A 27717-nucleotide genomic window follows, 5' to 3' on the forward strand; every position below is an offset into this window, starting at 1 on the left:
CACAGCTGTGGTGTGCTCACTCTACACTTCTGCACATTTTTTTGTGCAGAGCCAGGTATTGAAGATATCGGACTTGAGCAGAGTTAAAGCACGATCGTAAAATTTTAATGTAGAGCTGCTTGGCCGTCGCAGTCCCTTTGAGTCTTTTTATTTCATTGTATTGTTAATTTGTAATCAAACAGTATTGTATATTTGGTCCTCGTGATCATTCCATGTATTGAGTTAGAGTTCGTGACTCAGTACTACTAGTCTTGGGAGGTTGCGTATTGTAATTGTTTCCGCTATTAGATTTTTAATAAAAAAAATGGCTTCAAAAATGTAATAAAAATCGGGCTTACCTAGTCTTAGAGACTAGGTGCCATCACGACGCCTGTGGTGGAATTTTGGGTCGTGACATTTGATCTCCGTTAAAATCCTTTAATAGGTCCCCAACGGTATTCTATATAGTCTTCCACGCATTGCAGGTAGCAAATGTATATTTCTGCAATAGTTGTAATTCTACAAGTTTCACAATTTTTGGAGTTAGATTTATGCAGGTCGGGGTGACCGGATAGTCAAAAATCAGTAGCTGCTGGAAATTGCAGAAGCACTTCTTCGCGTTCGCGGTAGATCTTCGCGATCGCGAAGTGTTATGAAATTTTAAGCCTACGCGTCTGCGAAGCTAATGCCGTGTTCGCGACTGTTTGGCCGGCTTTTACACTTCGTGTAGGCGACGCAGACCTCGTGAACGCGTATATTCATGTAAGTTTTAAAATTCTAAAAATACGGGGAACACTGGAAACGGACAATTAATTCTCTCTTGGCTCAAGAACAGTTCTCATCCTCTTTGAATCCCCAAAAATTAAACTCCTCATATTCTTCAAGTCCATTGCAATTTTCAATCTCCATTTGCAAGGTATGTGATTTCCTCTCTTGTCTTTAACTCTTTCTTCCCTTTCTTGGTGTGAAATGGTAGAACAGCAGCCATGGTTGTTTTGTACTTAGGGTTCAAAAGTTTGAGTCTTAAATGTCAACCTTGTATGTGAAATTTGTTGTGCTTGTTGGGTGAGGTTGGTTGAATGTGAGTGTGTGATTGCTATTACATATTGTTGGACGAAATGTGTGCTAAAATTGACTGGAAAATGAACAAGGAAAAGAGGGCACACAAACATGCTTGACAAAATGCCTGAAAGAAAAAAAAGGCCTGGGCGATGAAGAGGACCTTCGCAAAACCGCCATTATTTGCTTATAACACATTTTTCTCGTCATATATGTTCCTGCAAAATAACACTTTTATCAGTACCAATAAAAATTCTTGGTGACCATCTTTTCTAAAATATAAATTAATTGGCACCTTATTAGAAGACATCCCTTTTAAATATCTACTGTGCATCCAAACAATTATAAAGTAATTACACTTGTCAATTTAAAATCTTCATGCCCAAATCCCTCCATTTAAATAAAATAGGGAATCGTTATTAGAATGAAATGAAATGTAACTATAGATTTAATTACATTTAAAAAAGATCTCAGCTTATTGAAAACAATAATTTTGGATGATGAACATGCATATTGCCTTGTATGTATAAATTGATTCTTACACAATCTGTGATAAAATATTACAAAAAGTTTATCATTTACTTGGATTTATATCATATATTAGGGGAACAAATGCAAAGATCTCTGCAAAGAGATATAGCAACAAGTATATAAATAATTTCAAGAATTAAATAAAATTAAGTTAAGTTTGCTTACACAATTCTGATAGTCAAAATATTTCTGCGAAACAATTTTGCTCTGATTGGTAATGCTTTATCAAGTTAATGTGAGACACAACAAATGTTTAATTGTTTTTTGTTATTAATACATTGAATTTGTGAATGTCCAACAACTCATCCATGAACCATTTTAGATATACATGAATATGTTTATTACATTCATTTAATATCTTATAACTCTCAAGTAAATTGTACACTATATATATGGTATTTCTAATTTTACAAAAGACATCAATAAGATAGACTTGAATACAACTTGATAGAAGAAAAGTTTTATCTATATTTCTTGGCTTATATTACTATAATTTTATAATACGTTATCAGCACGAGTCTCTAACCAATTGAAGTTATATGCTTCGTCCGGGTTTTATCTTCTTCCTAAAGAGTAAGCTTTAATTTTACATTGTCATGCCGGTATGTCTAGTTCTAAGTTAACTTTTATGAAATCGAACAGTATTCTATCAATTCTTTGCCATGATATTAAAAGAACCTTGTGATATTATGCTTTTGAACGAGTTCCATTTAATATGGTAGATAATCATATAGAGTAAGGAATATTTTCTGTCTATGTTAGAGCTATTATTTGGTTAGAAATATGAACTTTGAAAACTATCCATTAGATATTGACGTGTCTTTTGCTGAAAATTAGAAATAGTGATATTATTAAGATTTATGCCTAACTACACTATTGAGAGATATAATAAGTGTCGGAACATGATATACTTACTTTAATTTTGTAACTCTCTGATTATTGTCTATTGAGTAAACGTATTTGGCTTCTCATGTATACATAGAGTAATGATTGTGTGCTAATTTACAGTCAAGCATGATATAGTAACATTGCGTTGCATGTAATTACTTTTTATTTTTACAAGCTTGTATACACGATATTAGTACACGATTATGTACTACACTGAATTGATAATAATTCTTGTCATTCTAATTCACCTATTTCTATGAAAGTTTTCACTATGTCGAATTTGTCAAAATTTGAATTTATGGCACTTGACATCTCTGGGAATAACTATTTGCCATGGGTACTTGATGCTGAAATTTACCTTGACGCTAAAGGTCTTGGTGACACTATTAATGAAGGAAATGAAGCATCAAGTCAGGATAAGGCGAAAGCCATGATTTTCCTTCGCCATCATCTCGATTAAGGGTTAAAAAGTGAATATTTAACCTTGAAAGATCCATTTCAATTATGGACTAGTTTGAAGGAACGATATGACCACCTAAAGGACACGGTATTGCCAAGAGCTCGTCGTGAGTTGATGCACTTACGTCTACAAGATTATAACACAATAAGTGAATATAATTCTACTGTATATAGAATAATTTCCCAACTAAAATTATGTGGGGAACCTATGAATGATGAGGACATGCTGGAAAAGACTCTTTCCACTTTTCATGCCTCAAATATGGTTTTACAGCATCAATACCGTGAAAAGGGCTTTAAGAAATATTCTGAGTTAATTTCATGCCTTTTGGTGGCTGAACAACATAATGCCCTTTAATAAAAAATTATGAAGCCCGCCCCACTAGATCAGCCCCATTTTCAGAAGCGAATCTGGGAACGATAGATCCAAAGTCTGAAAAAAGACAAAATAATTATCGTGGCCGTATAAATATACGTGGGCGTGGCAAGGGGAAAAATAATAATCGCCATTGTGGTGGTCGTTATAAATAAGAGAACAATAAGGGTTCTTAGAATAATCCTTCAAAAGGCAAAGGTAATGTTTGACACCGATGTGGTATGAAAAATCATTGGGCACAAATTTGTCGTACACCGGAATATTTTGTCAAATTTTATCAAACATCTATAAAAGGGAAACAAAATAAAGTTGAGACTCACTTGACTTTTAATAATGATGTTGAGGCGGGCCCTATGAATAATCATGATAAAGTTGAAGCAAACCTTGCCTATAAAAATAATATTTTTGAAGGCCTTGCAAATATTACTCATTTAGAAGCTGAAGACTTATTTGAGCAACATAACTGAAGACTTATTATTGGAAAAACTTATAAGAGTAAATGTATTTATTTTTATGAAGTTCATATTTTGAATAAAACTTTTTATATTGTCAGTATTTAATTTCATAAATGTAGTTTCTTTTATTATTAAATTTTTCAATATTACTTATGATGTATGTTTTTTTCTTCTTGAAGAATATGAAAACTTCCCAGTCTTCAGTTGGGCGTATGAATAATAAAGAATAAATATGTCTTCTAGATAGTGCTACGACGCACACCATATTAAAAGATAAGAGATATTTCTCTTATTTAATTATGAAAGAAGCCAATATCATAACAATATCTGGTAGTACAAAATTAATTGAGGGATCTAGAAGAGAGACTGTATTACTACCAGGAAGAACTATATTGGCTGTTAATGATGCATTATATTGTAGTAAGTCTCAAAGAAACTTGTTGAGTTTCATAGATATTCACCAGAATGGCTATCATATTGAGACCACCAATAAAGGAAAGGTTGAATACCTTTATATTACTACAATAAAAGCGGAAAAGAAGTATGTGCTTGAAAAGCTTCCCGCATTTTCCTCCGGATTATACTACACTAATATTAGTGTAGTTCAATCACATGCCACAGTAAACAAGGAGTTTACTAATGATTTTATTATTTGGCATGACCGGTTAGGCCATCCCGGTTATAATATGATGCGCAAAATAATTGAGAATTCACATGGTCATTCATTGAAGAACCAGAAGATTCTTCAAACAAAAGAATTCTCTTGTGCTGCATGTTCTCAAGGAAAACTGATTATTAGACCATCTGTAATTAAAGTTGGAGTTGAATCTCTTGCATTTTTGGAACGTATACAGGGTGATATATGTGGGCCCATATACCCTCCATGTGGACCATTCAGATATTATATGGTTTTGATAGTTGCATCTATAAGATGGTCACATGTGTGCTTGTTATCAACCCGCAATTTGGCCTTTCCGATTACTAGCTCAATTAATGAGATTAAGAGCACAGTTTCAAGATTATGCAATTATAGTTTCGACTACTAAGCCTACGTGCTACTTTTATTTTGAGTTCGAGCAAGCACTCACTCGACCATTACGCCTACGGGCTACATTATTTCGAGTTCGAATCATTCACTCAACTTCTAAGCCTACGGGCTATTTTTATTTTGAGTTTGAGCAAGCACTCACTTGACCATTATGCCTACATGCTACATTATTTCGAGTTCGAATCATTCACTCGACTACTAAGCCTACGAGCTACTTTTATTTCGAGTTCGAGCAAGCACTCACTCAACTATTACGCCCAAGGGCTATATTTCTTCGAGCTCGAATCACTGACTCAACTAATAAGTCTAAGGGCTACATCACTTCAAATTTGAGTAAGCCTATGTTCAGAAAATCTCTCACCTTGACCACTAAGCATACGGGCTACCTTATTTCAAGTTTCAAGTTGCTTATATCCTTGTGAAAATATTCATAAGGCGTGGATAAAGTCTTCACAAGACAGGAAACAAAACAGGAGCAAGTCGGCAAAAAAGAGGATATTTTTATATATACAAAATTGTTTACATGATTGATTACAACGTAAAAATTAAGGACTAAGTTTCCTGATCATCCCCAGGAGCGGTCTCTTCTCTATCGGGCTCCCCCCGTTCTCAGAACAGCTCTTACTCCCGTCATCATCATCATTGTCATCATCATCGTCATTGGAAACCAAGGCTTCAGCATCGGCTTCCTCGAGGGTCTCCCTCCGAGATCGGCACTTAGCAAGTTCAACGACCCAATGTTCTCGAGTATCGGCGGTCTTGGCTGCCTCTCTTGCTTGGACCTGGGCATCTTCAGTATCGGCCCGATAGACGGCCACGAGTGCATCCGCATCGGCCATTGCCTTTTCAGCGTCAGATTTGGCCTTGGCAAGTACAGAGGCCAACCGAGCCTCAAGCTCCTCTATCCTTCTTGCTTGGACCGAGCTTTTCTCCTTCATTTTTTGAAGTTGGTTTTCGGCCGATGACAATTGGGCTCGAGCAGTTTCTTTCATAGCAGCAAAGTGGTCCATTCCCTCTTTCCACTTCAAATACTCCGCTCTTATCACATCGACTTCTTCACGGAGTTTTCCGATCATCTCGATTTTCTGCTGCAGCTGTGAGACCGAAAGATTAGCCATCGTTTCGGTATCAAGCCCATAGACTTTTAAAATCATTATTACCTGCTCGGAGAAATCGATCTGATCTTGGTGAGCCCTGGCCAACTCAGCTCGGAGGTCTTTTATCTCCTCTCCCCTATTGCCCAAAAGGAGCTTTAAGGAGTTCCTCTCCTCCATAACCCGATGAAGCTCGGCCTCGTATCGACGCAGTTTGGTTCGGGACCGAGAACATGATTCTCGATGAACTGTCGTGGCCAGCAAAGGAAAAAGAACCGAAGTCAGAAAAGAAAAGAAAACTTAAATGTAACTCCATATGATTTAAGGCCTACCTAATTCAAAGCCTGATGTACTCCGTGAAAAAGATTTGATGCGTCACTTGTACCGGCAGTGTCTTCGACGCTGATGAACAGGTCACGAAAAGGATCCTCTACATCATGAGGCCTATCTAATTCGAGGGCCCCCAAATCTTGGGCTTCCCGAATCGCCCCTGCGGAAAAAAGCAGGGAAGGTGGGCGAGCCTTCGATTGCTACTGCCCCAAATGAGTCATCTGGGGCATTCTCTTCGGTTCAAAAAGATTCGGGAAGAGCCCCTTCAGACATATCCCCCATCCTTCGGCTTCGATGGGAAACATCTTCGATCTCCAGCAGCTCTGGGACTCTGCCCGAATCTCTCTCCGATATATCCTCAGTTCGAGGCGGAGCCTTATGAACTACCATCGATCCAGCTGCATGTGGAACGTCGGTGGTCTTCTTTGTTCGAGCCGCCAGAGCAGACCCATCGTTCTCTTATTCTTCTTCTTCTTCTTCTTTATCCCTCAGATGCAGAACTGATTCTACGGTCAAAGGATGGCATTCTTGTTCGGCTTACGAGCCGACCTTTTCTTCGATTTTTGATCTTCGAGGATGGGGGCTCTTTTCCTCTTATTATCTTTCACCGGCTTTGGAAGAGAGGCTGAAGCCTCTTCCTCGGCAGACGAGGGCCTCAAAACCGCATCCTTGCCCACACCTGCATACAAAAAATCTTACTGAAGTATGTGAAAAGCATCTTATTCGAATTACCAAAAGATACGAGAGAAGTGCTCACCGTGATTTTTGGCCTCCCATCGGCCCTTTGACAAGTCGCGCCATGAGCGCTCGGCATATGAGGAGGTTGAAACCAGATCACGTACCTAGTTCTTGAGATTAGGCACTGTGCTGGGCATCCAGGGAACCTCTGCATCACAAAAGGGGAATATTGGTGAGAAAAGAAATGAAAGAACAACATAATAGGAGATAACATCGGAATTACACTTACGCTTCATGTTGCACTCCTCGAGAAAAGGCATCTTTTCGGTTGGGATCAAGTCCAAAGTCCTCACTCGAATGAACCGGCCCATCCAGCCTCGATCCTTATCCTCGTCTATACTCGAGAACAAAGCCTTGGTAGCTCGACGTTGGATTTTTATTAACCCTCCTCGAAAAAGGCGAGGACGGTATAATCGGACAAGATGATCGAGGGTGAAAGGCATCCCCTCGATTTATTCACAAAATATCGGATCAGAATAATGATCCACCAAAAGGAAGGATGTATCAGGCCTAGGTTTATTAAGTATTTACGGCAAAAATCTATGATAACAGGGTCGAGGGGACCTAACGTGAACGGGTAAGTAAGCGTCTCTTAAAAACCCTCTTACGTGAGTAGTAATATCCTCTTCAGGAGACGGCACTACCATCTCTTTGTTCTCCCAGTTACAATCTCTCTTTATCCGCTCGATGTGTTCCCGAGTTATCGAACAAATATATCTCGATACGGTCTCACATAGGCCAGGGACCGGCGAACCCTTATCAAGTTTGAAATCGGAGGTAAGAACACACACCGCCGGAACGCACTCCTCAGGACAAGGATCCACCGGTGTTTTATCGGCAGTGGATTGGGAAGAAGAAGCTTTTTCTTTTTGGGTGGCGGTTTTGGATGTCTTCACCATTTTATATTTAAAGAAGGTGACAAAGATTTGCTAATTCAGAAGAAGAATTTTGCAAAGGCGAATCATAGACGTGCGAATAAACTCATAAAATACGAAAAAGAAATTGGGAAATTTGGAAGATTAAACATGTAAAAGTGATAAATGATAAAAGAAAGGATTATTTATAAGTTTAAGCAAATGACGGTTCAGTATCAGCGGTGGCCGATCACCGTCTGATATGCATTAAATACCTTGAAAGACTAAATCGACAAGACAGCTATCAAGGGCGTCATGGTCGAGCCCAATGTAAACGTCAGCTTATAATCCGATCGAGCCATTGAAAAATCATATCGTTCCTCACCACATTCTTCTTGAGAAACGAGGGGACTATCTATATACGGTTGAAATAGATTTTGGCCTTCGTACGATTGATCAAGTTTGAGATACAATCGATCGAAGTAAGACTTCGAGATGGGTTCCGAAGATGGTACAAACAAGCTTCGGGTCCGAGGGGCCGGGCCGATCAATGTCGAGCTCGATATTATGATCAAGCTCGGACCCAAATCGAGCTATGATGCAAAGTAAAGTTGTCAAGTTTATGATCGAGAGACCGACCAATATCGACCCTGAATCAATTCAAGGGTCCGAGTCAGAATCGAGCTCAAGCCAAGATCGAGAGCTCGCTTCAAGACCAAAAACTTGAGTCAATATCGAGCTTATAGACAAGAGTCGTTGCAATCCCACTAGAGGAGAGAATATTGGAAGGAACTGTGAAAAAGCTGATTTATCATGGGTCTCCCCGCTACGTATTTTTTATATCTAAAGTAAGATCCCTCTACTATAAAGGGGATAGTTATCATTTCGGTGAGGGCAAGTTTTTATGCTTACATTGTAATCAAAACACCATATTCTTCCATAGTGAAGAGTTGTTCTTCCAAACTTCTTAAATTGATTTCACTTGTTTAGTCCTATAATTTATCTTCTTTACAACCTTATTTATTTTGCATTCTTTGCAATCCATACTTGATATTTCTATTTATCCTTACAATTTGTATTATGTTGCGCGACATATCCTTAAAACTACGTACAAATTCAACTCTATCCGTTTTTCGGGTAAACAATAAGTTATTAATCTAATAAGAGAGATTGGAGTAACGGTCTATTTTGTAATTTTGGATAATGTAGTATTGATCAATCCAGAGACAATAATCTCCTATGCCCACTGAAAATTTGATTAGAAGGAAATAACATTATAAAGATTGTGTGTTATTTTCTTACAATCTCATGAGAAATAATCATATAAGAAAATAATATTTTAATGAACTACAACCACTTCTCCCTCAATTTCACATGGCCTATAGCTTTCACCCCTTTTGCATTTTTCTTCAACTTGTTCTATGCTATGATCCTTATATATGTCCCAACCATAAGTTGTATAGTCTTCCATGCATTGCAAATAGCAAAGGAGCTTCGTTTCTTCAAGAGTTCTACAGTTTACCAATGTCTCGGAAAATAAAACTAAGACAAATATGCAAATTTGCAACACCGTTATAATTTGGTTACGACACATTTTTTTCTTGATATATATTTCCTGCAAGATAATACTTTTGTTAATATCGACAAAAATTCTTGGTGACCATCTTTTTCAAAATATAAATTAATAAGCAACACATCCTTTCAAAAATAAATCAATTTTTGGTAATTAACTTGTGAATTCAAAATCCACTTGCCCAAATTTCCCCAACTCAAACAATAGGTAATCGTAATAATAATGTGACGAAATGTAAGTATGGCTTCTAAATTTAAAACCCAGCTTATTGAGAACAATAATTTTCGATGATTAACATTATTGATACATATTATACCTCATACTTATTTATACTCAGAAAATCTATAATAGAATATTACAGATGTTTGTAATTTTCGGGGATTTATGTCATAAAACTGAATAAATACATTTATGGCCATATAGATGAAATAAAAAAAGGAACTGATTAGTAAGAGTTCTTTGCATTTTGCATCGATAAACCCGAGGAAGAAATTTGTTTCCTTTCCCTTCCAATTCCTCCTTTTTCCTTTTTTTTTTTTAAAATTGAATTTCATTTTATCCCTCATCATATGGATTATGTTAAGATCATACAAAAAACCTGAATAGATTTGATGTATGAAATGCAAGAACTCAATAAATAAATATAGCAACAACGAACACTTTCAAGAAATTGATGGAATTAAGTTTGCTTACGTAATTTTGACAGTCTTAAGCTATGTCTGCCCAACAGTTTTGTTCTGATTGATAAAGCTTAATAAATTTTATGTAAGATAAAATGGTTAATAAAAAGATTTGACTTTGTAACGGATGATCTAAATGCATTTACTAACTTGGGAGTTTCAAAAAAATTTGTATGTGTTCGTTGCATTCTTGCAATAATCATAGTTCATTGCAATTAGGGGTGTACAAAAAAATCCATAAATATGGGACCCATTTAAAATAAATAAAAGAAAAAGAAAAAAGGATGGCTGAAACAAGTTGTGCAACGACAAGTCTGATTTTGCAAAGCCAAATCTGATTTCGAAAAAGGCAAATCTGATTTTTGTAAAACCAAATTTGATTGGTTACAAGGGACGGCAACTTTGGCTATAAATAGAAGCCTTCGTTCTTCATTTCAGGTACATCAAAGACGAGAGAAACAGAAAGCTACAGATTGTTGTTTGTGAGATAAATAATGAGTGTTAGTAATATCATAGTGAGCTGTTTAAAATAAGGAGTATTATTTCTTTGGAAGTTGTAGTAGTCTATTGGCACTACTAAGTTGTAATATTATAGTGGTAATATTGCTCCGTTCGGGTATTGTATTTTACCCTATTAAAAGATTTAGTGTCGTTGTTACTCTCTTGTATTATTACTATTTGCCATGGATATTATTCCTGGACGGGAATATTATTTTTTTCCCAACAATGTGATATCAGAGCCATGGCGAATAATGGTCCGCTATCTTTTCTGTACCCCCGTCTCACAAAAGATAATTATGTTAATGGTGTCTACGTCTGAAAGCCATTCTTGGCTCTTAGAATGTATGGGAAATCGTAGATTGAGGGTATGCAAAACCTGATAATGAGAAAACTCTACCTCAAAATAAAAAAGATGTCTTGGCAAAGACAAGAAAGAAGGATCAACAAGCTCTCACGCGCATCCACCAATGTCTGGATGATGCCATGTTTGAGAAGGTGGCAGATGCTACCACCTCAAAGGAAGCTTGGGAGATTTTACAAAATTCCCTTCAAGGAGTTGACATGGTGAGGAAGATAAAACTTCAAACTCTAAGGGCTGAGAACATGATTCTCGATGAACTATCGTGGCCTGCAAAGGAAAAAGAACCGAAGTCAGAAAAGAAAAGCAAATTTAAAGGTAACTCCATATGATTTAAGGCCTACCTGATTCAAAGCCTGATGTACTCCGTGAAAAAGATCTGATGCGTCACTTGTACCGGCAGTGTCTTCGACGTTGATGAACAGGTTACGAAAAGGATCCTCTCCATCATGAGGCCTATCTAATTCGAGGGCCCCCAAAGCTTGGGCTTCCCGAATCGCCCCTGCGAAAAAAGCAGGGAAGGTGGGCGAGCCTTCGATTGCTACTGCCCCAAATAAGTCATCTAGGACATTCTCTTCGGTTCGAAAATATTCGGGAAGAGCCCCTTCAGGCATATCCCCCATCCGTCGGCTTCGATGGAAAACATCTTTGATCTCCAGCAGCTCGGGGACTCTGCCCAAATTTCTCTCCGATATATTCTTAGTTCGAGGCGGAGCCTTATGAACCACCATCGATCTAGCTGCCTGTGGAACGTCGGTGGTCTTCTTTGTTCGGGCCGCCAGAGCAGACCCATCGTTCTCTTATTCTTCTTCTTCATCATCCTCAGATGCAGAACTGAAAGGTACGGTTGACTTTGGGTTATTTTATTCTTCTTCTAATGATTTTAACCTTATAGGATATTGTGATAGTGATTATGCGGGAGATATTGATGATAGAAAAAGTACAACTGGTTTTGTATTTTTTTGGGGTGATTCTGTTATTTCTTAGAGTTCAAAGAAACAATCAATTGTTACTCTCTCGACTTGTGAAGCTGAATATGTAGCAGCAACATCTTGTACGTGTCATGTTATTTGGCTGAGAAGATTATTGAAGCAGCTCAATCTACAACAAATTGAAGCTGTGGAGATTTGTATTGACAACAAATTCGCACAGGCACTCGCGAAGAATCCAGTGTATCATGATCGAATCAAGCATATAGATACAAAGTATCACTTCATCAGAGAAAGCATTGCTAAGAAGGAAGTCGAGCTCAAATATGTGAAGTCTCATGATCAAGTTGCAGATATCTTCACAAAGCCTCTCAAGTTTGATGACTTCCGGAGATTGAGATCAAGACTTGGAATGAATAAGAAAAATCAAAATTAAGGGAGAGATTTATGGGACCCATTTAAAATAAATAAAAGAAAAAGAAAAATGGATGCCTGAAACAAGTTGTGCAATTTGCATTTGAAAATTGCAACGACAAGTCCGATTTTGCAAAGACAAATCTGATTTTGAAAAAGGCAAATCTGATTTTTGTAAAACCAAATTTGATTGGTTACAAGGGACAACAACTTTGGCTATAAATAGAAGCCTTCGTTCTTCATTTCAGGTACACCAAAAACGAGAGAAGCAGAAAGCAGTGAGAGTAATCCACAGATTGTTGTCTGTGAGATAAATAGTGAGTGGTAGTAATATTATAGTGAGCTGTTTAAAATAAAGAATGTTATCTCTTGGAAAGTTGTAGTAATTTTTTGGCACTACTAAGTTGTAATATTATAGTGGTAATATTACTCCATTCGGGTATTATATTTTACCCTGTTAAAAGATTTGGTGTCGTTGTTACTCTCTTGTGTTATTATTATTTGTCATGGATATTATTCCTGGGCGGATATATTATTTTTTTCCAACAATAAATCGCATCAAATCGATAATCCGAATCAAATATAAAAAAGTCGATTGTGATTTGGTTTAATTTGGTTTAGTATTTTAAATAAATCCGACCATAATTAATAGTACTTATTAGCTATACTTATTTTAGCATGAATTATATAATATTTTTATATTATGTTAATTTTTATTGTCTTATTAATTAGCAATATTTGCTTTATGTAATTTTATTATCTTTGTTATTTAATATTTTAGTATAATGTTATGTCTTATCTTATATTATTGTGTTATTTTATTGAAAAATACATTATATAATTGTAACTTATTAGGACTAAAGAAATATTTAGAGCACAAGTTATATTTTTTGCTATGAAGATTTTATTGGAAAAAAACCCGAAAATCCGAAGAAAACCGAAAACCCCGAGAAAAATCGAGATTGGAAAATCTGAGGGAAAAAATCAAGATTGAAAAATCCAAGAAAAAAAAATCGAGATTGAAAAATCCAACTTTATTGGTTTGGTTGGTTTATAGATTTAAAACCCGACATCATTAGTTTGATTTGGTAATTGAAAAATCTGAACCAACCCGACCTACACACACCCACTTGCAATAGGCTTAAAACGTGAAAACGAAATGCAAGTTTGACGAACAATGTTAAGCAATTACATGAGTAGTTGGATAACAAATATCTAAGATACTAGAGCTAACTAACTTCTTGCATTGCTAGATACTCCACTTGTAAAAAAACATAATAATAAAAAAAAATAATCTTAAATAGTAGTACAAAATGAGAAACTCTACTGGCAAAATTTGCCACAGGGATAAGGGCAATAAACTTCTTGGAACCCACTTCGGTCGAAAAACCAATCTCCAACAGCTTCAGCGATCGTCTGTTATGATAAATTAGTATTCAAACATCAAATAGCAACATTGTGAAAGTTGAATATTATACAATAGAAAATAGGAAAAAAGAAAAAAAAAAAAAAAGAAAGAAAAATGACCTTGTTATCTAAAGTTGGAGAGTTTTTGGAGGACCAATAATTTTGTATTTCAATGCCGTGGTGGGAATGACAAGAGGAAATGAAATATCCTCTTGATGTACTTGGTCCTAGTTCGTTCAATGCCTCCAAAAATGTCAACCTGAAATCTGAAACAAAAAAATTCAAAAGCCAAGTTTGAGAGAGGAATTGTCACATGAATAGAATTAAAAGAGAACCTCCACCTCCTCCTCCCCCTCCCCCCTCCCCCCCCCCCCCCCCAAAAATAAAAATAAATAAATAATAAAGATAAAAAATAAAAATGAAATTGACCTTGGAGAGTTTGGATCTGACTTGGTGAGCATACATTTATATCTTTCTTGCAATACGTCCACTCATCGTCAGGATCAGCAACTCGAGGAACCAAACTGTTGTTTATCTAATTTTGAAGAATCAAAAAGGCAAAACCATTTAGAATTTGAAGGAAACGAAAAGAAATTAATTGAAGCATATGTTGTATTTTGCACTTTGTCGAAGTTATTCCATACAAGTCAGACATCATGCTTTTTGTCCCAGAAAATAAAAAATAATTTGGTAACCATGGAAATCGATCTTCAAACCTGCCAAGAATCATAGGCCGAGTTGACGATGAAAAGTGGTGTGCAAATATGTCTTGCTACATACTGAGGGAAGAAGCACTGCCAAATCATTGAATTCATTTATATTAGTTTGAAAGATCATGTTGGATAATATTTTTTTCACAAAGAAATAAATTATAAACAAAATTGTTCGACTTACCAAATTTGGGTCTGAGCTCAAGGCAGTGCAAGAGAGTGGTAGGTTCTTGGCAGATCCCTAAGTACCCCAAGAAAGGGTCAACAATGTTTATATAGGTACAAGAAACTATAATTGAGATAAAATTAATAATAATGATAAGAAAAGAGAAACTATTTTAAGTGATGCTTCTTACGTGCAAAGCAACAACTCTTTTATACATTTCCTCAATAAGTGGTTCGCCAGATATTGTTTCTCTGCATAAACTCATTAGAGAGTTAGCCCAAAAAAAAAAAAAAAAAACTCAATTGTAGCGTAGAAAATCATTCCTCACAACTATAAGAATTTAGAAAATTACGTGATAATAAGGTGCATTTGTTTTGATCTTTTCTTTTAAGAGCACTTAGAATTTAAAATGCAATCTGTAAACTTACAAGTCGACAAAGAAACCAGCATCCGAGATGCATTTCACTCTAGCAGTTAATGGGAGAAACAGTCTGAACTTATCACAATGTATGATTGCACCCAACCCTCCTGCTGAAGTTCCACTGAGGATGGCCTACCATACAAAATTTGAAATTATTTTGTATATTAGCCATCTTAGAGATAAAGAGGGGGGTGGGAGGAGAAAGAGGGGGGGGGGGAGTGTAGCGGGGTAGGGAGAAGACATACATTTTGAGCATAAATCATCCCTTGACCTAAAAAATACTCCATGATAGCTTCAAAAATTCTTGCTCCTCTAAAGTGGAGGTTAGTATCCTGAAATATTTTGACATTTCTAGTTAGACATTGAGTTACAAAGATAAACTTCTAACACGACAAATGAGAAGATTTCACATACGGGATCAACTTCTTCAATATCGCCAGTATACGATGACCCATCACAATACTTAACCTTGACTCTGTTCCAGTTGTAGAAGTCTAAAAATTTGTTGAGTTAGTTAGTACGTGTTAGTGCCACAACATGGTGCTTCAAGAGAAAAAGAAAAGGTAAATATACAGCCTATTAACCACCTGGATTAAGTTGAGGATCGCTACTTAAAACTCCAGTAAAATAAGATATATTTTGCATATTTTTTGAAGATAAGTCCGTAAGTGCACGATATTGGCAGTTAGAAATGGTTTCACACCATCCTCCACCCTGGAAATTCAGAGTTGAATGAAGATTAGCCAAAATATTAAGCAAAATATATACTACGAACATAAAATTCAAGTATGATTAACCTGAAGGTGAATAAGCCAGCTATAAATTCCTGAACCAGTTCCAGGATCAAAGTGGAAAGCTGGAGCACTTCCATCCAAGCATACTGTAAAATAAATAATGAAAATAACATCAAATAAATAAGTAAAGCTGTAAGAATGCTCACAAAAGTAAAAAGAATTGTATAAATATAAATGAGGGAATTCATTTCTGAAAGAAATAATTATTGTCACCTGCACCCTTAGATATGGCAGTCTCGAGGTAGGTTATATTAACAATGAGGTCTCCTTCAGTTGTTGTCCAAAGACACAGTAGAGAAACTAAACAAGATAAACGTCTAAATATTAGTAGTAATAAATTAAAATATTTTTATTGAAATTTATTGAGTAGAATAAACTACATCAACAGAGAATATTGGGAGTTCATTCTGAGTATTAAAATACGTACAAAGCACTGCAGCCATGAGAATTGAGTTACAATCCATCACTTTCTCCATTCTAACAGCCAGAAGCAATAAAATAAGTTAAGGGCTATTTGTCTTTCTCTCTTTCTATAGCAGAAGAAGTTGAACAAGAGTTTGAAAAGCTGTAAAGAAGATGAAAGGAGTAGTACTGAGCTAATTATGCTTTTGAAGGGTAATATTTAGATCCTTTTTATAGGCAGTGCTTTGGTTGGAATTAAGCCTAATTATTCAATTTTAGAGGTGATTTAGAGATCACTACTAGCACGTATAACCATGCACGTGATCTTCAGAAACCATTTTGGTCATTCTTAGCAGCCACTTAAATGAGCTTCAGAAACTATTTTGGCCAACTTTACTATAAATGGAATATATGATACCATATTTGGGTTAGTCGATGCATGTGATATGCTTATTTTCAAATTCCACAGCCTATTAATTAAAGTGGTCCCCCACATACTTAATATTTGAACTGCTTATAAACGAATTGTATGATAAATCTTCGTTAAAACGTGGTTACTAAAAATGTTTTTAAATATATGACCCTTGCTTTCTAATTTTGGAGCACACTTATGTTTGCAGGATAAAGATATTAGTTAAGGCAATGCATGTGGCTCTGTTTCTCCCTACAGTCAGAGTAAATAACAACAACAACAACAACCCAGTATAATCTCATTAATGGGGTCTGGGGAGGGTAGTGTGTACGCAGATCTTACCCCTACCATCAGAGGCGGACCTATATGGTGATGAGAGGGGTCACCGGAACCCGCTAGCCTCAGCAAAAACAGTGTATATATATTTGTATATACATCAAGGACCCCTCAAATAATTTTGATGTGCCCCTCAAGCAAAAAAACTGAACTGCTATGTTGGTTTAACATGTGCATTTGTGTCCTCACTCACTGGACGACCTGTGTTTGAGACCCAACACTAGTTCTCTCTTTCATTTTGTTTGTTTCTTCTATGAATTCAACATAGTGTAGTATCCTGTATTTAGTGTTACTTATTTTTTTCTTAATCTTTTCTAAGTTAATGATAATTTAGTACTAGTACATGGAAGGGGATAAGATATTCCATTAGCAAGAAGCCAATCACCTTCTTTATCCCCAATTATATCTAAGCTTATAAGCATTATTGTTTTCTTGACATGTATCAAAATAAGTAATTCACCAAAATTTTCCCCAAAAACAGTAATAAAAAACTTCAAAAACCCTTCTGCCTTCAAGGATTACTTCGATAAAGTAGCAAACATCCATCGATTCAACTATAGTGACTGAAACTCTACTTGGATTGCTTAAGAGACCCTTAATTTTGATCTTATTTGACTAAATCTTTCATATTTTTCGATCACTAACTCATACTAATTACGTTTTCAAGGAGTTAGCGCGCCGGAATTTTGCCGTTATTAGCTGACATATCTTTGTCAAAGATAGCGGTGCCCCCGCTGCACTCAAATCCTGGGTCCGCCTCTGCCTACCATGAGGTAGAGAGGCTGTTTCCAATAGACCCTCGGCATCCTTCCCTCCAAGAACTACCCACCTTGCTCTTGGGGTGACTCGAACTCACAACCTCTTGGTTGGAAGTGGAGGTTGCTTACCATCAGAGCAACCCCTCTTGTCAGAGTAAATAAGAATAATGAAAATATTAAAGAATTGATAAAGAAATTTTTTCCTAAAAAACATACTTCGTATTTATCTAACCCAATTTTACATGAATTTCAAAACAGTAAATTTAGTGAACAAATATGGAGTATATTTTATGATTAGTCATATTATATTAATAAATGTATAATGCACATCTTGAAATCCTTAGAGATAGCTCTCTCTCTCTAAATTAGGTGTAAAGAATAAGAAAGAAGTGAATACAGCCAATTTCTTGCCCCATTTTTAAATATAGAAAACAATTGTGTACTAGATGGGGATTTCTCGGGGGTAAAAAAAAAAAAGAAGAATTTTTTTTAAGCCAACTTTATTAAATGTTATTACCACATTGAGGATGTTCTTCTTGTATCCATATTAATGTCTATGTGACCTTTTCTTGCTAATATTGAAGAAGATTTATGTATTGCGTCGGACAAAGAAAATTCTGCGCATGCATAGTATAAAGCATACAAAGGCTAGAATAGAATGCACATAATATATTGCTTGGTTGTTTGCCTTACTTTCCAAAATAAACTATACATATACAATGGAAAATTTATGTGACAGAATATGATTAGATTGTATGAATTGTTGCAGTTATTTGATTATATGCAACCACTAGCTCATGTGTAATTGCTTGTATTGATTAAGACATTCATTTTGTTAGAACAGTACTTGCTCGACGAGGAAGATAGGTTGAACGTCATCACATCCTACTCCAGTTTCAGGGCTTGACATAGAGTTCTTCTTGATCTCTGTTTCTCTTGTTAGATTTCAGTCTCAGAAATATGAAATAGTCATCTTTCAATATGTAACAGTAATTTTGGATGATAAATGTTACCAACAATATATATTACCTAATATAGAATGATTTATTAGAAGATCTATGATAAAATATTGATTATGGTTTTCATTTGATGGCATATAAATCATAAATTTAAGTAAGCACATTCAACGCGGCCATGTAGGTGAAACAAAAAAGAAATAGTCTACTCCTTCCGTTTTAATTTATGTGAACATGTTTGACTAGACACGAAATTTAAGAAAAAATGAAAATTTTTGGAATTTGTGGTCCTAAACAAGTCAAAAATGGGCCCAAAGTATTTGTTTGGTCATAAAAGCTTTCCATTAAGGGTATAATTATAAGTTTAAGCTAAATTATTACCAAATTTAGAAAGGGGTCATTCTTTTTTGAACTGACCAAAAACGAAATAGGTTCACATAAACTGAAACAGAGTTAGTATTAAAAAGGAGTTCTTTGAATTTTGCGCTCCTAAAATATTTTTGTACTTTTTTTTATATATTTACACACTATTCACTTGATTTTAATCACGAGTACATAAAAATGACTTGATGTTATTATTTATCAATTTTCATAAGAATAAGCTAATAAGAGAGGTTGGAGTAATGTTCTATTTTGTAATTTTGGATAAGGTCAGTACTGAACAATATCAGTTGAATGATTTTCTATGCTCACTTACAATTTGCATAGATACAAACAATCTTACAATAGTCTCTCATGTTTAATTTATAGATCTCCTATGTTGTTTTTTTACTTATTTAATGCAAAAAGGATCATATGGCGCAAAAATAACATCTGTAAAATGTACTATGAAACTACTTCTCCATCAATTTCACATGACAAATATCTTTCACCCTTTTTACATTTTTCAATAATTTGATGTAATGACCCGACTTATCGTTTTAAGAATTTAAGCCCCGTTCAGTGACTTAAAGTTTCGAGCAGCCTCGCAATATGTATTATGACCCGCGTGTGTGGTCGAGTTTGATTTACGGATGATTCGGAGATATTTGGGACACTTAGTCCATGAGATGGAAGCTTAAGCCTTAGGATTTTTACCGTAGTCGGAACTGTATGAAGACGATTCCGGAATAGAGTTATGTCGGTTCCGTTGGGTGATTTTGGACTTAGGAGCGTATCCGGACCGTGAATTTGAGGTCTGTAGCCAATTTAGGCTTAAAATGGCGAAAGTCAAATTTTTTGGGAAGTTTGACCCGGGGATTGACTTTTTGATATCGGGGTCAGAATGTGATTCCGAAAGTTGAAACAACTCCGTCATGTTATTTGGGACTTGCTTGTAAAATTTGATATCATTTCAGGTTGGTTTGATAGGTTTCGGCACGAGTTTTAGAAGTTGGAAGATTTTGAAGTTCATAAGTTTGATTTGTTGTGCGATTTATATTTTTGGCATAATTTGATGTGATTTGAAACCTCGAGCGAGTCCGTGATATGTTATGGGACTGGTTAGCATGATTGGACGGGGTCCCGAGGGGATCGGGTGTGTTTCGGAGTGGTTTCAGACCAAATTGGAGCTGTTTGGACTGCTGTTGCTGAAGTCTGGTTTCCTTCTTCGCGAACGCGAAGTGAGTCCCGTGTTCGCGAAGAGGAATTTGAAGGGCTGATGATTTGTCCTTCGCGAACGCGAATGCGAAGAAGGAGCAGGGCAGGCCTTCGCGAACGCGGCCCAGGTAATGCGAACGCGAAGAAGAAAGGAAGATAGGGGCCTGGGGTCGTTTGGCCTTCGCGAACGCGAACACGAAGGAGTTGGGCAGCTGGCTATCGTGAACGCGACGAGGAAGTCGCGAACGCGAAGAGGAAACGATGATATAGGAGCAGTGGCCTTTGCGAATGCGACTCTTGTCACGCGAACGCGAAGAAGGATTTGAGGCAGCTGGATTTTGGCCTTCGCGAACGCGAAGAAGGTGTATCTGGGCAGAATTAAAAGTCCCAAAAATGGGGGTTTGAGTTCATAACTCAAAATCTAATTTGGAGCTCGGCAGAAGGCGATTTTTGGAGAGATTGTTTGCGTAGGTGTTTGGGGTAAGTGATTCTTATCCAGTTTTGGTTAATTTCCATGATTATGTCTTTGAATCCATCATTTAATTCAGATTTAATGGAGGAAAAATCAAGATTTTTGTAAAATCTTCCAAAAACAAAAATTTAAGATTTGGAAGTCGAGTTTTTATTGGAATTCGATAAGATTGGTATAGTTGAACTCGTATCGGAATGGGTATTCGAATTTCATGAAAATTATATCGGGTTCTGAGAGGAGGGTCCCGTGTTGACTTTTGTTAACTTTTTGGAATAAATTTTTAAGTTGACATATTATTATCCGGAATTATTTTCGATGAATTTTAATGAAGTTATACAATTAATTTGGATAGATTTGAACGGCCCGGAGATCAATTCAAGAAAGAAGGCGATTTTGGAATATCGGCATAACTTCAAAGAGGTAAGTATCTTGCTTAACCTCGAGTGGGGGAATTTTCCCTTAGGCATTGAGTCTTATGTGCAACTTGGATAATTGAAAACCATGTACGTGAGATGATGAGTACGTACTTGGTTTATATGTGCAAATCTTATTGAGTTAAAGTCTTGAGCATATTGTGTAGTAAATTGGATAATTGTTAGCATATATTTAATTATCTGCTTGTCGTGCTTAAACCCTTGATGTTGACTCTGTTGTTATATGACAATGTGATGTGATTATTATTTGATTATTTATGAAATTTCATGAATTTGCTGACTTGATAACTATTGGAATTTAATTTTATTTTGGATTTTTTCCTCTGCAAATAATTAATTAAATGAGCTTAAGAAGAGGTGTTTATAAATTTTTTGAAAATTTGATCTTTTATGAAGACTTTGCTTTATGTTGAGTAATTTCTATCTCTATCGATTGTTTTGGGTGTGGTACACATTGTGTGGAGCATTTGGCTATTTGCTGTGAAATTAATTGACTTGGTTGTAGCTTGAAATTTGGTGTGGTCATTGGGCAAATTGTGATATGAATTAATTTTTGTTATGTTGTTGTGATAATTTCTCGTGTAAATTGTTGTGTTCTGTAAGTTGTTATTTGGGGAGATAAGGGTAGTATTTCACCGTTGATATTATGTGATTATAAGGGTGGCATTTCACTGTTGTGTTTGTTGGCTATTGATATTGTCTGGGCAGAGCAATAAGGGTGGCTATAGGAGCGATAAGGGTGGCAATAGGAGCGATAAGGGTGGCTATTGATATTGTCTGGGCGGAGCGATAAGGGTGGCAATATGAGCGATAAGGGTGGCAATATGAGCGATAAGGGTGGCTATTGTTAGGGACGATATGTGATGATGTGGGGTTGACAATTTTCATGTGATGTTGTAATGTTCTTGTGTTTATTTTTATACCTTGTACAACTTGTCTTGTTGTTAGTAAATTGATAATAATCTGATTTATGTTAAAATTGGGAGCCTGTGGCTATTGCCAGGCGATTTATAAAATGAAATGTGGGCACGAGGTGCCGTGAATTGTGATATGAAATGAGGGCACGAGGTGCCGGACAAATATGATAATTTAATTATGGGCACGAGGTGCCGTGAAAATATAAAAATGGGCTGAGACCCGTATTTACGAAAAATATGAAAGTGGGCTAAGACCCGTATTTTGATGATTTTGAAATAAGGTGTCACATGGTGACTTTTTACTTGAAAGAATTATATTCAAAATATTTATTTGGAAGGATTTTTACTTAGAAAGCATTATATAAAAGAATTATATTTTTAAAGATATTTATTTGAGTAAATTGTATTTGAAAAGATTTATTGAAAGAATTATATTTGAAAAATAATTATTTGAGAAAATTATATTTGAAAGAGAGTTACCTGGAAGAACTATGTGAAAGACATTTATTTGAAGGGCTTGATTTAATTTGGTGTAATTGTGTTTATTAATTGTTGAGTGATATTTATGGTATTCTTGTTGTCTGTTATGCTTATCACTGGTTGTTTTATCCTGCCTTTATTATTATTTATTTTCTATTATTTTGTATATTATATTGCACAGGTTATTAGACTAGTGAGTGTCTTGACTGTACCTCGTCTCTACTCCATTGAGGTTAGTCTTGATACTTACTGGGCACCGCTGTGGTGTGCTCACTCTACACTTCTGCACATTTTTTTGTGCAGAGCCAGGTATTGAAGATATCAGACTTGAGCAGAGTTAAAGCACGATCGTAAAATTTTAATGTAGAGCTGCTTGGCCGTCGCAGTCCCTTAGAGTCTTTTTATTTCATTGTATTGTTAATTTGTAATCAAACAGTATTGTATATTTGGTCCTCGTGATCATTCCATGTATTGAGTTAGAGTTCGTGACTCAGTACTACTAGTCTTGGGAGGTTGCGTATTGTAATTGTTTCCGCTATTAGATTTTTAATAAAAAAAAATGGCTTCAAAAATGTAATAAAAATCGGCTTACCTAGTCTTAGAGACTAGGTGCCATCACGACGCCTGTGGTGGAATTTTGGGTCGTGACATTTGATCTCCGTTAAAATCCTTTAATAGGTCCCCAACGGTATTCTATATAGTCTTCCACGCATTGCAGGTAGCAAATGTACTCTATTTCTTCAATAGTTGTAATTCTACAAGTTTCACAATTTTTGGAGTTAGATTTATGCAGGTCGGGGTGACCGGATAGTCAAAAATCAGTAGCTGCTGAAAATTGCAGAAGCACTTCTTCGCGTTCGCGGTAGATCTTCGCGATCGCGAAGTGTTATGAAATTTTAAGCCTACGCGTCTGCGAAGCTAATGCCGTGTTCGCGACTGTTTGGCCGGCTTTTACACTTCGTGTAGGCGACGCAGACCTCGTGAACGCGTACAGTCATGTAAGTTTTAAAATTCTAAAAATACTGGGAACACTGGAAACGGACAATTAATTCTCTCTTGGCTCAAGAACAGTTCTCATCCTCTTTGAATCCCCAAAAATTAAACTCCCCATATTCTTCAAGTCCATTGCAATTTTCAATCTCCATTTGCAAGGTATGTGATTTCCTCTCTTGTCTTTAACTCTTTCTTCCCTTTCTTGGTGTGAAATGGTAGAACAGCAGCCATGGTTGTTTTGTACTTAGGGTTCAAAAGTTTGAGTCTTAAATGTCAACCTTGTATGTGAAATTTGTTGTGCTTGTTGGGTGAGGTTGGTTGAATGTGAGTGTGTGATTGTTATTACATATTGTTGGACGAAATGTGTGCTAAAATTGACTGGAAAATGAACAAGGAAAAGAGGGCACACAAACATGCTTGACAAAATGCCTGAAAGAAAAAAAAGGCCTGGGCGATGAAGAGGACCTTCGCAAAACCGCCATTATTTGCTTATAACACATTTTTCTCGTCATATATGTTCCTGCAAAATAACACTTTTATCAGTACCAATAAAAATTCTTGGTGACCATCTTTTCTAAAATATAAATTAATTGGCACCTTATTAGAAGACATCCCTTTTAAATATCTACTGTGCATCCAAACAATTATAAAGTAATTACACTTGTCAATTTAAAATCTTCATGCCCAAATCCCTCCATTTAAATAAAATAGGGAATCGTTATTAGAATGAAATGAAATGTAACTATAGATTTAATTACATTTAAAAAAGATCTCAGCTTATTGAAAACAATAATTTTGGATGATGAACATGCATATTGCCTTGTATGTATAAATTGATTCTTACACAATCTGTGATAAAATATTACAAAAAGTTTATCATTTACTTGGATTTATATCATATATTAGGGGAACAAATGCAAAGATCTCTGCAAAGAGATATAGCAACAAGTATATAAATAATTTCAAGAATTAAATAAAATTAAGTTAAGTTTGCTTACACAATTCTGATAGTCAAAATATTTCTGCGAAACAATTTTGCTCTGATTGGTAATGCTTTATCAAGTTAATGTGAGACACAACAAATGTTTAATTGTTTTTTGTTATTAATACATTGAATTTGTGAATGTCCAACAACTCATCCATGAACCATTTTAGATATACATGAATATGTTTATTACATTCATTTAATATCTTATAACTCTCAAGTAAATTGTACACTATATATATGGTATTTCTAATTTTACAAAAGACATCAATAAGATAGACTTGAATACAACTTGATAGAAGAAAAGTTTTATCTATATTTCTTGGCTTATATTACTATAATTTTATAATACGTTATCAGCACGAGTCTCTAACCAATTGAAGTTATATGCTTCGTCCGGGTTTTATCTTCTTCCTAAAGAGTAAGCTTTAATTTTACATTGTCATGCCGGTATGTCTAGTTCTAAGTTAACTTTTATGAAATCGAACAGTATTCTATCAATTCTTTGCCATGATATTAAAAGAACCTTGTGATATTATGCTTTTGAACGAGTTCCATTTAATATGGTAGATAATCATATAGAGTAAGGAATATTTTCTGTCTATGTTAGAGCTATTATTTGGTTAGAAATATGAACTTTGAAAACTATCCATTAGATATTGACGTGTCTTTTGCTGAAAATTAGAAATAGTGATATTATTAAGATTTATGCCTAACTACACTATTGAGAGATATAATAAGTGTCGGAACATGATATACTTACTTTAATTTTGTAACTCTCTGATTATTGTCTATTGAGTAAACGTATTTGGCTTCTCATGTATACATAGAGTAATGATTGTGTGCTAATTTACAGTCAAGCATGATATAGTAACATTGCGTTGCATGTAATTACTTTTTATTTTTACAAGCTTGTATACACGATATTAGTACACGATTATGTACTGCACTGAATTGATAATAATTCTTGTCATTCTAATTCACCTATTTCTATGAAAGTTTTCACTATGTCGAATTTGTCAAAATTTGAATTTATGGCACTTGACATCTCTGGGAATAACTATTTGCCATGGGTACTTGATGCTGAAATTTACCTTGACGCTAAAGGTCTTGGTGACACTATTAATGAAGGAAATGAAGCATCAAGTCAGGATAAGGCGAAAGCCATGATTTTCCTTCGCCATCATCTCGATTAAGGGTTAAAAAGTGAATATTTAACCTTGAAAGATCCATTTCAATTATGGACTAGTTTGAAGGAACGATATGACCACCTAAAGGACACGGTATTGCCAAGAGCTCGTCGTGAGTTGATGCACTTACGTCTACAAGATTATAACACAATAAGTGAATATAATTCTACTGTATATAGAATAATTTCCCAACTAAAATTATGTGGGGAACCTATGAATGATGAGGACATGCTGGAAAAGACTCTTTCCACTTTTCATGCCTCAAATATGGTTTTACAGCATCAATACCGTGAAAAGGGCTTTAAGAAATATTCTGAGTTAATTTCATGCCTTTTGGTGGCTGAACAACATAATGCCCTTTAATAAAAAATTATGAAGCCCGCCCCACTAGATCAGCCCCATTTTCAGAAGCGAATCTGGGAACGATAGATCCAAAGTCTGAAAAAAGACAAAATAATTATCGTGGCCGTATAAATATACGTGGGCGTGGCAAGGGGAAAAATAATAATCGCCATTGTGGTGGTCGTTATAAATAAGAGAACAATAAGGGTTCTTAGAATAATCCTTCAAAAGGCAAAGGTAATGTTTGACACCGATGTGGTATGAAAAATCATTGGGCACAAATTTGTCGTACACCGGAATATTTTGTCAAATTTTATCAAACATCTATAAAAGGGAAACAAAATAAAGTTGAGACTCACTTGACTTTTAATAATGATGTTGAGGCGGGCCCTATGAATAATCATGATAAAGTTGAAGCAAACCTTGCCTATAAAAATAATATTTTTGAAGGCCTTGCAAATATTACTCATTTAGAAGCTGAAGACTTATTTGAGCAACATAACTGAAGACTTATTATTGGAAAAACTTATAAGAGTAAATGTATTTATTTTTATGAAGTTCATATTTTGAATAAAACTTTTTATATTGTCAGTATTTAATTTCATAAATGTAGTTTCTTTTATTATTAAATTTTTCAATATTACTTATGATGTATGTTTTTTTCTTCTTGAAGAATATGAAAACTTCCCAGTCTTCAGTTGGGCGTATGAATAATAAAGAATAAATATGTCTTCTAGATAGTGCTACGACGCACACCATATTAAAAGATAAGAGATATTTCTCTTATTTAATTATGAAAGAAGCCAATATCATAACAATATCTGGTAGTACAAAATTAATTGAGGGATCTAGAAGAGAGACTGTATTACTACCAGGAAGAACTATATTGGCTGTTAATGATGCATTATATTGTAGTAAGTCTCAAAGAAACTTGTTGAGTTTCATAGATATTCACCAGAATGGCTATCATATTGAGACCACCAATAAAGGAAAGGTTGAATACCTTTATATTACTACAATAAAAGCGGAAAAGAAGTATGTGCTTGAAAAGCTTCCCGCATTTTCCTCCGGATTATACTACACTAATATTAGTGTAGTTCAATCACATGCCACAGTAAACAAGGAGTTTACTAATGATTTTATTATTTGGCATGACCGGTTAGGCCATCCCGGTTATAATATGATGCGCAAAATAATTGAGAATTCACATGGTCATTCATTGAAGAACCAGAAGATTCTTCAAACAAAAGAATTCTCTTGTGCTGCATGTTCTCAAGGAAAACTGATTATTAGACCATCTGTAATTAAAGTTGGAGTTGAATCTCTTGCATTTTTGGAACGTATACAGGGTGATATATGTGGGCCCATATACCCTCCATGTGGACCATTCAGATATTATATGGTTTTGATAGTTGCATCTATAAGATGGTCACATGTGTGCTTGTTATCAACCCGCAATTTGGCCTTTCCGATTACTAGCTCAATTAATGAGATTAAGAGCACAGTTTCAAGATTATGCAATTATAGTTTCGACTACTAAGCCTACGTGCTACTTTTATTTTGAGTTCGAGCAAGCACTCACTCGACCATTACGCCTACGGGCTACATTATTTCGAGTTCGAATCATTCACTCAACTTCTAAGCCTACGGGCTATTTTTATTTTGAGTTTGAGCAAGCACTCACTTGACCATTATGCC

General features: G+C 35.5%; 1 protein-coding gene and 1 long non-coding RNA gene across 3 annotated transcripts; both read right to left on the minus strand.

Moving 5' to 3' along the window:
* Window positions 1-8995: 8995 nt before the first annotated feature.
* Window positions 8996-12731, minus strand: LOC142169421 (uncharacterized). The gene is made up of 2 exons (XR_012699153.1): window positions 10078-12731; window positions 8996-9426 (listed from the first exon to the last, which is right to left on the minus strand). It is a non-coding gene; the product is annotated as an uncharacterized LOC142169421 (long non-coding RNA).
* A 684-nt stretch (window positions 12732-13415) lies between these two features.
* LOC142169422 (pectin acetylesterase 8-like) lies at window positions 13416-16380 on the minus strand. 2 transcript variants are annotated; one of them, XM_075230620.1, is made up of 13 exons: window positions 16192-16379; window positions 15978-16064; window positions 15768-15850; window positions 15558-15684; window positions 15385-15464; window positions 15216-15302; window positions 14978-15102; window positions 14740-14800; window positions 14568-14624; window positions 14390-14467; window positions 14103-14208; window positions 13794-13939; window positions 13416-13682 (listed from the first exon to the last, which is right to left on the minus strand). In XM_075230620.1, the coding sequence occupies exons 1-13, from the start codon at window positions 16238-16240 to the stop codon at window positions 13590-13592; spliced, it is 1179 nt and encodes a 392-aa protein (XP_075086721.1). In that variant the 5' UTR covers window positions 16241-16379; the 3' UTR covers window positions 13416-13589. The 2 variants fall into 2 exon arrangements, with proteins under 2 accessions (XP_075086721.1, XP_075086722.1); XM_075230621.1 differs by lacking the exon at window positions 13416-13682 and having other exon boundaries at window positions 13796-13932; window positions 16192-16380.
* Window positions 16381-27717: the final 11337 nt, after the last annotated feature.

This window comes from Nicotiana tabacum, chromosome 15 (genome assembly GCF_000715075.1).
Source record: "Nicotiana tabacum cultivar K326 chromosome 15, ASM71507v2, whole genome shotgun sequence".
Taxonomy (NCBI): domain Eukaryota; kingdom Viridiplantae; phylum Streptophyta; class Magnoliopsida; order Solanales; family Solanaceae; genus Nicotiana; species Nicotiana tabacum.

What these genes read in the sequence shown, in the direction of transcription:
- LOC142169422 (XM_075230620.1), bottom strand. Translation starts at nt 16,240, where the DNA reads ATGGAGAAAGTGATGGATTGTAACTCAATTCTCATGGCTGCAGTGCTT. An exon ending in CGATCCTCAACTTAATCCAG is followed by an intron (nt 15,465 to 15,557) that starts GTGGTTAATAGG and finishes ACAAATTTTTAG; the next exon opens with ACTTCTACAACTGGAACAGA. An exon ending in ATATTGAAGAAGTTGATCCC is followed by an intron (nt 15,303 to 15,384) that starts GTATGTGAAATC and finishes AAAATATTTCAG; the next exon opens with GATACTAACCTCCACTTTAG.